This window comes from Giraffa tippelskirchi, chromosome 8 (assembly GCF_054371585.1).
Source record: "Giraffa tippelskirchi isolate mGirTip1 chromosome 8, T2T-mGirTip1v1.2.pri, whole genome shotgun sequence".
Classification (NCBI taxonomy): Eukaryota; Metazoa; Chordata; class Mammalia; order Artiodactyla; family Giraffidae; genus Giraffa; species Giraffa tippelskirchi.
In genome coordinates this window covers 114,085,220-114,097,549 of record NC_137282.1, presented here as the reverse complement: position 1 = coordinate 114,097,549, position 12,330 = coordinate 114,085,220, and the positions used below count along the sequence as shown (strand labels likewise).

General features: G+C 53.0%; 1 protein-coding gene and 1 long non-coding RNA gene across 4 annotated transcripts in view; one reads left to right on the top strand and one right to left on the bottom strand.

The window, feature by feature from the left end:
* STK10 (serine/threonine kinase 10) overlaps positions 1–12,330 on the bottom strand; it is a 129,562-nt gene that overhangs the window by 85,583 nt on the left and 31,649 nt on the right. The window contains exon 1 of one of the 3 annotated variants that reach the window (XM_081520717.1): positions 3,815–5,067. The exons of the other annotated variants lie outside the window; for them this stretch is intronic. Coding sequence (XP_081376843.1) covers positions 3,815–4,243 — 429 coding nt within the window. The 5' untranslated portion in view covers positions 4,244–5,067. Of the gene's footprint in view, positions 1–3,814; positions 5,068–12,330 lie in introns of those variants that run through there. 3 annotated transcript variants of the gene reach the window in all.
* On the top strand, positions 3,218–5,125 carry LOC145517687 (uncharacterized). Its single transcript, XR_014062265.1, has 4 exons — positions 3,218–3,485; positions 3,771–4,265; positions 4,398–4,469; positions 4,641–5,125. It is a non-coding gene; the product is annotated as an uncharacterized LOC145517687 (long non-coding RNA).

Genomic DNA, 12,330 nt, shown 5'->3' with positions numbered 1-12,330 from the left:
TGAATCCTCATCTCTTGCACTATAGGAGGACTCTTTACCACTGAGCCATCAGGGAAACCTTTCCATAAAGAACCAGATAGTAAATAATTTTGGCTCTTCAGGGCTTTGACTCTGATGCTCCAGCCTGAAAGCAGTGGTGGACGAGACCTTATCAAATGAGTGTGGCTGTGTGCCAGCAAATCCCATGGGCCATTGTGATGGGACTTCAGGGTGTGCAAGAAGGTGGCAGGCCAGATGTGGCCCATGGGTGGCTCCTTAACACTCCTTCTCCAGATGAGAAAATGGAGGCAGAGAGCATTTCAGTAACTTGTCAAGGTCCCCAGCTAACAAGAGATGAGGCCAGGATTTGAACCCAGGTGCTCTGATTTATGAGCTCATAGTCTGTCCTTGGGCTCGAGTTCTTCCTCAATTATTTGGAAGACACTTAACATGTTACACCCATCCCTCCTGGCATCGGAACATCTTTTTCATAAGGTTTTAACCCCACCGGCCAGGTTGGAATTGCCCTCCTGCCCAGTCTTGAGACCCACAGCTGGGACAGGCCGGGCTGGGATCTGAACCCAGGCCCGTGTGAGCCAGGCTGCTCACATTTGCTGCCCTGTGTGAGGAAGATAGGCCTGCCTGAGCCTGAATACGGGGAGCAGGCTCTAGAGCGAGAGGCGTTTGCTTTTCCTGGGCCCTCTTGTCGGATGAGTAACCTCGGCACAGCTGGTCTCCCTAGTCAGCACTCACAAGTTCTTTGTGTCCCTGGAGACCTCAGCCCATAAACACGCTCAGAGGACGCCCAATGGGAGACAGCCTGAAGTCGCTGGCTTGGGACTCTGCTTGGAGGCCAAAGAAACTGGAAACCTGTGTTTACCTAGATCCCCTATCAGTTTAGATTAAGCATCTGTCATGGTGCGGCTTAAGGGTCACAGCCTTGCTACATGATCCTGGAGGGCCAGCTCACCTCCCAGATCATGCGTATATTCATTCATTCATGGGCTGATTAGGCACCTACTCTATTCCTGCACCATCTTAGCCGTGGGAATTTGGCCCTGCACCTGTGCAGGAACTCTCTCCCCTCGTGGGCAGTGTCCTCTCAGAGTTGCCCTGGGACTGGTGACTATAAAAATCTTCCTTGGAGCTGCTGCAAATAAAGAATCAGCTCGATAATCCTTAGGACTGAGAGCAGAATTTAAAATCTCTCTCCTCCACCTGAACAACTCTTCAGGACTAAACACTGACACCACAGTCCTGTGCCAAGCTGATTTCCACCCCAGCAAGTAACATACACACAAAACCACCGCCCCCACCCCCTGCCGTGTTCACTGTCCCCCGCACACTTTCACTCCATGCTCTCGACTTCCTTAGGACATAAGCGGTTGCCTCATCAGTTAACACAGGTCGGCCTCAGTTTCCCCATCCATGACAAACAACAGGAACTGAGAGTCTTATTCTGTGCCCGGCCCTATGCCAAGTGCTTTGCATAAATTATCTTACCATTTGAAGTGGGTATTCTAAAAAATGCCTCTGCCTCACGGGATTTATTGTGAGGATTAAAGGTAACAGGGTGAAGGTAACAGATGCCTGGCTCTCAGAACATTACCTGGCACACAGTAAGTAAACGCTTGACAAATGCTACCCGTTATTATCAGCATCTGGTGATACTTTATTCCCATTTTACATATGAGGAGACTGAGGCTCAGAGAAATTAAAGTCCCAGAAATAATAAGTACCAGAGCCAGGACCTGAACTGGGACCTATCTGGGTGCCAAGTCAGCGCCACTCACCACCATGAAGGAAGAGGCCTAGTGACCCCACGCCCCCATCCTTGCGCCTCAGGAAGAAGCCAAAAAAGCTTGGGACACAGCCTCCCGGCGGTGGGGGGAAAGGCGCCTCTGTCTCCCTGCTCCCGCACTCGCTGGGCCCCAGGGGTCAGCTCACACATACCAAGTGAGCTTGCTCACCCGGAGATAAAGGAGCCAAGATGTCACAGCCCAGATAAGAGCAGGCTTGAACCACCCAGGGGTTTCAGACATCATCAACATGTACAGCCCGCAGGCAGCAGGACCAAGCCTGACCATCCCCAGGAGACCCCTGAGGCGTGCTCAAGCCACACCCTGGAGACCACACGGTGCTCAAGGCCTGGGTCTCCTCCTTTCCCTGGCCCTCCCCAAGGCCAGCAGGAGTACCGGGTACACAGAGGTGCTCAGCAATTAAATGGTGGCAACACTCCTGGAATTAAAAGTAAATAAAATTAAATGGCAACCCTCTCCACTGTTCTTGCCTGGAGAATTCTATGGACAGAGGATCCTGGTGGGCTACAGTCCATGGGGTCACAGAGAGTCAGCCATGACTGAGCACACCTCTTGCATAAGTCTGGACACAGTCCCAGACCTTCCCTTGTTCTCCTGTGACTGTGCTATCTAAACTTTCCTGCTCTGAGCCTTAGTTTCCCCACCTGGAAAATGAAGCCTCTAACAGCTGAAAGGTCATTTGCAACATTGACAATTGAGGGTCCAAGTGACGGACATCACTTAATCATTAAATATTATGATATTTAATACTTATAAAAATTCATTCATATCATAAATTATAAGAGCCTGGACCTGATTCGTGAACAGTGTTTGCTGAATGAACTTATGAAGAACGAAGAAACATGAATGAAACATTTCAGTGGCCTTTAGACGCCCAGAAATCAGGGCAAAACTGCCAAAAAGATGACTCACATAGCTGATTCTGCAAAGAAAGCCAGCCAGTCCCTCCCTCTGCTGCCGCCCAAGAGAACAGAGATAATGACTGCCATTATTGAGTGCCTCAGGCATACCGGGCACTGTGCTGAGCATTCTACAAGCATTCCTTTACTTATTCCTGTAAGCAATTATATTTCTCTCTATTTTACAGATGCGGAAACTGAGGTTTGGTGGGGAAAGAGCCTCCCCAAAGCCACTAACCTCCTAAGTCCACAGAACGAGGGTAGAAACCCAGGTCTCTCCGACTCCCAAGATCCAAAGATAGCCGAAATGTGCAGCCAAAGGCAAGCCCGTTCCCCTCTCGAGACTTGCTTCTTCTTGGGGAGGAGGGGTAGGTGCTGCCTCTTCACCTACCTCTTCACCCCTTCTTTCCCAGGTCTCCCTGCCCTGAGAGGCACAGGGACACCCCAGAGCACAGAAGACAGAGGCTTCTGTTTACTCAACAGAGACCTGTAGAAAGAAGGTCCCCGAAACACAACAGTGAACCCAAAAGTCTCTCCAGCTTCTCAGCAGCTGGTCCCTGGAGGTGGAGTCCAGAACATCCACACCTCTGAGCTCCAAGCCAGACAATACGGCCACTGAGCGGGGCAGCCCACACCCCAGAGGCCCCCCGGGAATGCCGGGCCTTGCTCCTCCACCCCCAGCCCCACAACCACGTTCACAGAGAAGCAGGGAAGGAATTCGGGTGCCCCTGGAGACTGGCAACTGAGTGCCCCCTGGAAGAAGGAAGCACAGCAGATGGCCTAAGGAGTGTGTGTGTGGGGGGATCCTGTCAACGCGAGGGGGAACCTCTAAGGCTGTCCAGCACATCTGGCACAGCCCCTGGGTGGGGGTGGGAATTACTAGACGAGATAACCAAGACAGCGCCAAGTGTGCTGGCCCCAGTCCTGGGGCACCCCGGGATAGAACTGAGGTGATTCACATTGGGGGTGCCTAACTCCTTCTGGTACTGCCTGGCCCAGAAGTCAGGAGCACTGACTTCAGGGTCAACATCCTCTGAGCTTGAGTCCAACTGCTGCCACTGTGTGTCTTTAGGCAACGTGCTTCACCTCTCTGAGCCTCTCATAGTATGCGCTCACCTGCAAATGGGGACAACACATCTTCACCATGACGGAGTCGTGGGAGAGTACACGAGACAGCAGACGGAAGAGCAGCAAGCACCGGGCCTGGCACCCGGAACACAGGACGGACGAGTCTCCGCCATCACAGTGACGACTGTCACCGCTGCCACCCATCAGAGCGGGAGGGCAGGGCTGGGGCCAGACTGCAGGCAGACCAAACTGGATTTTCAGCCCCCGGGGAGACACAAACAGATCTCTGTCTGCACAGGTATTTTGGATCTCTGGACCATCGGCCCGTCCAGCCATCATTCCCGAAAACCAGGGGTCCATGGCTCCAGAGAGAGGAGTGATCCAGGGCCATGCCCCCCAGAAGACGGACTCACACCCCACATGACCAGGAAGCGCAGACACACCTCTGGAGGCCTGCCTGCCTGGCAGGACACACATTCTTCAACTAAAATTATTCGAGGTTTGTGCCATGTGAGACAGTCCTCCAGGGACAAGCAGGACTGAAAGCAAGGGGAGCGGGGTGATGAGGTGGGCATGGCAGGCAGAGCCAGGGCTGAGCTGCTCCCAGAGCCATGTTCTATTACATCCCCAGGGCAACCCCCAGGCTTCCTCGACTTGCTTCCTGTGGGATAATCTCCAAGGAACAAAAAACTGAGTAAATAAGGTGAGACCAGGGTTCGGACCCTGCAGTCAGACACGCATGCATGCTCAGCCACTCGGTCAAGTCCGACCCTGTGACCCCACGGACTGGCCCGCCAGGCCCTTCCGTCCTTGGGATTTTCCAGGCATACCTGGGTTCTAATTCTGGCCCTGACGTTACCTAACTTTGAACTAGGAATGACCTTGGAACAAGTAAGCATAGAGCTCTGACCCTCAGCTGGAACTATAGAATCTGCCACCTGGGTAGGGAACAAACAGGAAGACTTGGGGAAAGCCCAAGGCTCAGACCCTGGCAGCCGGTGCTCCAACCAGTAACAGCAGAGGCTGACGCTCGTGGGACACTGAAATGAGCAGCCCGCTCTCAGAGACAAGCCCCCAGCACCAGTAGCTGCCCCAGGGAAAGTTGAAGGAACAATCTGAGAGCAGCAGAGAGCCGAGCAACACTGGGCGCCCTGGGCAAGTCCAAGCATCTATCTGGCTATACACGCTACAATTTCATCTTTTTGTCTGCCTCCCCACCCCGACCCCACTGCCCCATAGAATGTGAATTCCTGAAGGGCAGGGCTTTGTGTCTGTGCCCTCGGCACTTAAAACTGCCTGGCACAGAGCTGATACCCTGGAAACATTTCTTGGTGAACAAATAAATGAATGAGTGAGTCAGTGGCTGAACAAGTGAATGAATGAACAATGGCTGCCCCGCCTGCTCCGGGGAGGTGGGGGCCCAGACACATGAGAGCGTGGACATAGAATACCAGGCACAGGTAGGAGTTACTGTGATGGGGATGCAGAGGCCCTGCCACGGCAGCAAGCACTGAAGGTCCCATCGGTGAGGACCCAAGTCTAAGGGCTCCCGAGACAGAGACCAGTGTGGGCACAGCCAGGAAGGAAGAAGCCGCCCCCGGGATCCAAGGAAGACATAGGACGGCCTGTCAGCCTCCGGCTCATTCCTCTGTCTCCTCACTTCCCACCCAGGCCCAAGTTACCTACTCGCCTCAGGGCCAGGCTGGGTATAAAGGCAGCAAGGCCGCCTGGGCGGAGGCGGGGGCAGATGGGACAGCGGGTGGCCATCTATGGGGCGAGAGCGCTCAGCCCAGCTCATAGATGCCATGCAGGAATATACAGCCCTGGGGCTCGAGCTGCTGAACCTTCCAGTCAAGCCAAACAGTTGGATTCTCACATGAAAAACGCCAACTTACGAAGGGTCACACTTCTGCAGAACTCTAGAGAAAGCCAGCCTTAGGTACAGCCTGTGGGCCAGGTTTACATGTTTACCTGCCATCTAGACTTTGAACAACAGACATGACCTCTCTGCTGGGTGCCTGGCATGGGGCTCCTACTGTCTTGCCAGCTGGGACACACCGGGTTTCCAGTGAAGCCAACAGCTTCGAGATCAGTGTCATCACCCTTTATGTCCAGATGGGGAAATTGAGGCTCAGAGACATACCTGGGTCACACAACAGTACACAGGCAGCCAGACTCCAGCCCACGTCTGGCGGACTCCAAAGCCACGGCTTGATGGACCGAAGGAAGGGAGGGTGTGTGTGAAGCTAGGACGGGGGTCGTGAGCGGTGAGGGGGTGGGAGGGGATGACGGCTGGCTGATGAGGTCAGTGGGTGGACTGAGTGCTTGGGAACACGGCAGGCAGATCCCTGGGCCCCAGACCCACCCTTGTGCCTATGAATGTGACCCAGAGACCCCAGCCCAGCCATTCCAACAGCAGGATTCCAGACAAAACCCCACGGTACTCCAGCCTGGCCGTCCACAGCTACTCGGTTCTACCTGCTTGGGGATGAGGCTCCACTGCGCCCAAGGTAGAAGCTGGAAGGATTCCAAAGCCACAGGCCCCTCCCCACCAGACACTGCCAAGAAATGCTCTGCAGGATAACGGGCTCCTCAAGTGGAGGAGGCGGGCACAGACCATGTCCTCTGAACAGTTCCCAGTAGTACCCAGGGCTGGTACCCGGGGTGCGGGGGCACTGCAGCAGTGGGAGTCTGGCTGATCTGGGTTGGAACCTGGCTAGGAGCCCTGAGCCAATCTCTCTCTTCTCTCTCTGACCCTCAGTCTTCACACCCATAAAATGGGTTGACAACATCTCAATCCCATAGAATTGTGAGGATTTGGCAAGTTAATCACGACAGGGCCCAGCACACGGAGGAAGCGTCCAGCAAAGGCCAGCTCTCTGTGCTCTTTTGCTGATCCTTCCCTCTCACCTCCACCCCCCTGCCTCCTGATTCACCCTCTGGGCCAAGAAGTCACAAGTTTCTGCACCTGCTTCCCCTCCCTCCCTGGGCCTCACAGCACTCTGTGCAGCAGAAGCGGTAAGAAGTAACAATACACTTACCCAGAGGACTCAGAGCCTGCACAGACTTTCAAGCGCTTTGTGCTTAGTCGCTCAGTTGTGTCCAACTCTTTGAGTCCCCATGGACAGCAGTGCTTTATTAAGTGTTATTATGATTGCGTGTGTCCCCAAAGTGGAAGCCCCCACAGGCCTAATGCAGAAGGACACAGAGGTCAGTGACTACCAGGGAACGCCAGGAACACCAGGATCCCATGGGAAGAGGGGCTGCCCACAATTCTGCTGAGAAGGGCCACCACAGGGCACCAAGCTGACCACAAACATGGAATTCAGATTTCAGAGATAACTGGGCAAGGGAAAAATGAGCCGACTTGGGCCAAAAGGCCTCCTTGAGATCACCCTTTCCAAGCCCCGGGCACTGCGGGCCAGGAAGGAGAGGGGCAGGGAAGGGGCGGTGCCCCCTAGGGTCACAGAGCTGGTCCCAGACCCGAGATCTCAGGCCCCTGACTCAGCCCAGTGCTCCTTGGACTGCACTGAGGGGCTCTCTAAATGCGCGCTGCGCCGTCAGCGACTTTCTCACATCACACTCTCTTTATAGTTCTTGTATTATTTTAAGGCCAGATACGCAATCTCTGTCAGTGACCAACGGCTAGCCTCGGAGCCCAAGGCGACAAGCCACAGAAACCCTGGCCGGTGACATGAGGTCATGTGAACATGGGTGGACAGCGGGCCCCTCCCACCCACACCCCGCTCTGTGGCCCGGGCGTGCACTTCCTCTCGGTAGGAGGCTCACTTTCAGAAAGCAGTCACATTCTGGAAAGCCTGCAGTCCCTCCTTCAGACTCACACGCATGCACAACTCGGTGTACGTGCACAGGAAGTTCACATATGCCTTACGAGGCACTCCTTACACCAGGAGTCCTGGTTTAAACACCACCAGATCTGGGGAGCTCAGTTATGGGCAAAGCAGCCCTGACTATATGAAAAAAATGTCATCTTGCACAATTTTCTGGGAACACAGTCCTCTTGGTTATCTGTACTTTCCTCATTTGATAGAGACACAGGATGAGAAATAGACCCTCTCACTTCTACTTTAAGAAAAATAGTGACAGATACAGAGAACGGACTTGTAGTTGCCAAAGTGGAGAGGGACTGGGGAAGGAAGGATTGGGAGTTTGGAATTAGCAGATGTGAACTGTTATATACAGGATGGACAAACAACAAGGTCCTCCTGCACAGCACAGGGAACTATTAGTCAATCAATATCCTACGATAAACCATAATGGAAAAGAATATGAAAAAGATTACATATATATATTATTGAGTCATTCTACTGTACAGAAGAAATTAACACAACATTGTAAATCATCTGTAGTTTGATCATCATTTTTTTAAATAGAAAGAAAACCAGTGGTGTGGGCCAGTGACAAATAGCCCTCAGGCTCAGTATTGGGGGACATTAGGGAGTAGTGAGGTCTGAGGCTAATTAGAGAGCAAATCTCCACCTGAGGGGCCGTGGCTGCCCAGCCTCAGGCAACTGCTGCCACATCTGCTGGTGGTTCTAAAGAAAAAAGCCCAAAGGCCGACAAAATGCTAGCAGCAAATTTCCAAAACCATCTTGTGTGCCAAACAAAATCTGTGTGGATCTGTTCTAGCCTGACGTCCTCGGTTTGTGACCTGGCTCACAGCCTGACTGGCACGGTAGAAGCCTCCTCCTCCCAACAACACAAGAGGCTGTGAGTGGCAGAGACACAGAGTTCTCAACCGAGAGCGATGCTGTCCCCAGGGGACATCCGGCAACAGAGAGGCCGTGCACGCGTGCCCAGCTGTGTGCAACTGTTGTGACCCCTTGGACTGTAGCCCGCCAGGCTCCTCTGTCCACGGGATTCTCCAGGCAACAATACTGGAGTGGGTAGCCTATCCCTTCTCCAGGGGATCTTCCTGACCCAGGAATCGAACGCAGGTCTCCAGCACTGCAGGCAGATTCTTTACCATCTACACCACCAGGGATAGAGGCAGAGATATAGCTAAACACCCTACAACATACAGGGCAGCTCCCCCCACACGGAAAATGATCCAAACCCTGACGCAGACCAGACAGAGTCCAAAAGGCCTGGAAGTTCCTCTGGGGAACACGACAGGAGTGGAGGGAAGCGTGCCCCTCCAGCTTAGGGCAGCTGCTGCTTTCTCTGTGGTTCCATCAGATTTCAAAAGAGGGTTCCACAGCTAAGGATGCTAGGAAAGCGCAGGTGGAGATGATGCAAGTTGAGACATAAGCTGGGGGAGCAAGACCGCTGGCCTCCAGGTGGTGGCCTCCAGGGAGAGGTGGGTCCAAACCCAGGCTCTGTCCCGCAGATGTTTCTGGACAAGCTGGGCCACCTCAGTCCTAAGAGGACCACCCCAACCTCTGGCCTTTCAGGCTTGGCCAGGCCCAAATGCACCAGCCAAAACAGTGCCCTGGCCTGGGGCATGTCCCCAAGTGGAGGTCCTGAGACTGGGGCACCGCACAGCCCTGGGGGAGAGGAGTCCCTCCCCTGTCCACCCTCCCTTCTGAGCCCAGTCACTGCCGAGCGCTGAAGAGGCCCACGATGACCACATCCCTTCTAAGGTGGAGTGCAGGGCCAGGGTGGAAGGCTTTGGCAGGCAAAAGGATCGGGCCAGAATGCAGCAAACTGGTTTATTTTCTTTTATTTCTATTTATGGCAAGTGGGCCCTAGTTTTCCATTTAGGGTAGTGAGATGAAAGTTTCTTTTTCAATAAATATATTTAACTTCTAAAAAGTGAGTCACCTTAAACAAATACTAACTATTCCAGAGGTACCAGAATGAATGAGGTTTAGGAGAGGCAGCCCTACCAAGAATGTTACTACAGCTCTTTAAGTCTCAGAATGACAAGGTCATACCTGGGGGAGGTAGGGTGGGGCAATCCAGGAAGGCTCCCTGACTGTGGAGGCCTTCCGTGCTAAGCAAGAGTCACTGCTTTGTTTGGTAGTCAGCAAGGAGATTCCTGGGCTGGTAAGCTTGTGCAAAACTTTCTGCCCAGACAAAACTAGAGGGCAGAGGGACTTCTGAACTTGACTTGTGCCGGGTCTCCAGGAGTGGAAGCCAGCCTGGCTGTGCACGTGAAAGGCCTTCCTCACCCTGTGCAGATTTCATCATCCACCCTGACATCACTTTTCATCCTGTTTGCCAGTGGCATGATCACAGCAAAGCCTCAGCAAGGTTCACTGAGTAAAAGGCAGAAAAGCCAGAAGAGAAGAGGCTTCCACAAACCCAGTACGAGGACATAGTGGGAATGGAAAGAAAGAACTGAGAGGAGGGGAGAGAGAGTCAATGGCATTAACCAGGCACCCACTCTGGGCCAGACACTGCTGCCTGTGCCCAACCTGCATGTCTCACTTAATCTTTACGATGGGCTAGGTTTTGTTATCATCATTCCCGTTTTAGAGGTAAAGAACTAGAGACTCAGCGGTTCGCTAAGGTCTCAACTGGTGCCACGAGCCAGGACTGGTCCCCGCTTCCTCCACTGCACGCAGGGAAGAGGACAATGCATGAGACACACATGCAGAAGAATCAAGGGGACTCAGACTAATTAATCACACTAATGGCTGAGGAAGAGGGCAGACCCTGGCCTGCCTGAAACCGCCGCCCCGCCGAGGTCTCCCGACACCTACAATAAGACCACAACCCCTACCTACCTGACCTCATCTCCCACCACCCCCACCCTAACCCAGGCACCACTGGTCACCTGCCCCCTTTGAACGTAATAAGCTCACTTTCACGTCAGGGGCCCTTGCTGACCCCTTGATTCTCCCTCAACTGGGTCCTTCTCAGAGAGGCCTCCCGCTGACCACGCATGAAAGGCGGCTTGCCCTGTTCCTAGGTCACACCTCTGATTTCCTATCCATCATGGTCCTTATGGTTACCTGAATTATGTGTTTATGCGCTTATCAGCTGACTTCCTCACCAGACTGTAAGCTCCTTGAGCACAAGAACTGTATCTCTTGTTCACCACTGAATCCCCAGCCCCTAGAACAGGGCCTAGCACACAGCAGGTGCTCAGCAATAAGTGTTCACAGCCAGAGATAATCTGGTCTCCTTTCATACGGGTCTCTGCCTCTCTTCCTTTGCCATCTTCCAGACACAACTTTTGTCTGGTCCTTTACAGGCTCCACTGGTTCCTGTCTCAGGGCTTCTGAGAATACTTCCTATTGTCTCTACCTGGAAATTTCTGCTCTCTAAATTTTTGCAAGTATGCCCTGCAGTCTGTCTTTGGAGCCTCAGCTAAAAGGTCACCTCGTGAGAAAGGCCTTCCTTATCTATCCTGTTTGAAGCATCTGTCCCTGACCTGCCTGCCCCCCTCCTACCAAGAACATCCATCACATTTCCCAGTCTATTTTTCTTTCACACACTTACACTTGCTGAAGTCCTCTCATTTACTTCTTTATCTGCTTCCATACTGTCTGCTTCTACCACTGGACTCTGAGCTCAGTGAGGCCAGGGATCTGGCCGGTCTTGATCATTTCTGTATCCTCCGGGGTGGATCAGGACTGGGCACAAGGAAGGAATTCAACAGACACTTGTTTACACAAATAAATGGAGAACCCTGTGATCTGACAGGGCTGCAGGGTTAATTCCTCCAAATGACCCAAGCTTCTAGAGACAAGACAAGTCCCATGGTGAACAGGTTAACAGATCACGAGAGCAGATTTGCTGTCCTGTCAGAAAGGCTGAGGGAAACTCGGGCTCAGAAACCAATCAGAGGAGCTTTCAGAATCGTCACAGCTTGCCAAGCAGGACTTCGCAGCCACCTTCATTTCCTGGCCAGATTCTGCACAGGAAAAGCTTCCACCCTGCAAGCTACTGAAAGCTAGAGTTTCAGTCAAAAGCAAGGGCAACATCGCCCCGAGGCTATGCTCTGTGGGCTGCAGGTTCTCTACCGCCTTCAATCTCCCTGGGGCAGACCCCAAAAGGGGAGGGGTGTCTGCCTGGATCAGCACTGGGGGAGCATGAAGACAGGGTCCTGTCTACCAGAGGAGGGAGATACCAGGACTGACATCAGCATTAAAATGAGACGGTAGGATGAGAGACAACAAAGGAGCAGAGAGAAGAGGAAGAGGAGGTAAGTTCCACCGACAGGTACCCGGGAAGAATTTAAAAGGCCTCATTGTGGAAGGAAAGGTCCTGCTGACTCTGCAGATGACAATGCGGAGGGCTGCCTGGATGAAGGCACTAGATGAGCAAAGACCTGGAGATGCCACCTGCAAGTAGCCTGAACAGCTGCAGAAGAGACGCCTGGGAAGATGCTGACAGACAGACTATAATTGGCCTATGTACCAGGTAATGGGTTTGGAATACATTCTGGAGAGCTGTGGAAGGGCTTTTCAAAGGGCAGTGTGACATGAGCAGGGTCTCTCATCCACAGTATCTGATGTCTGAATGTCTGGCCTTGTAACTAATTCACTGTGTGACTTTAGCTGAAATTCCAACACTTCGGCCATCTGATGCAAAGAACTGACTCATTGGAAAAGACCCTGATGCTGGTAAAGTTTGAAGGTGGGAAGAGAAGG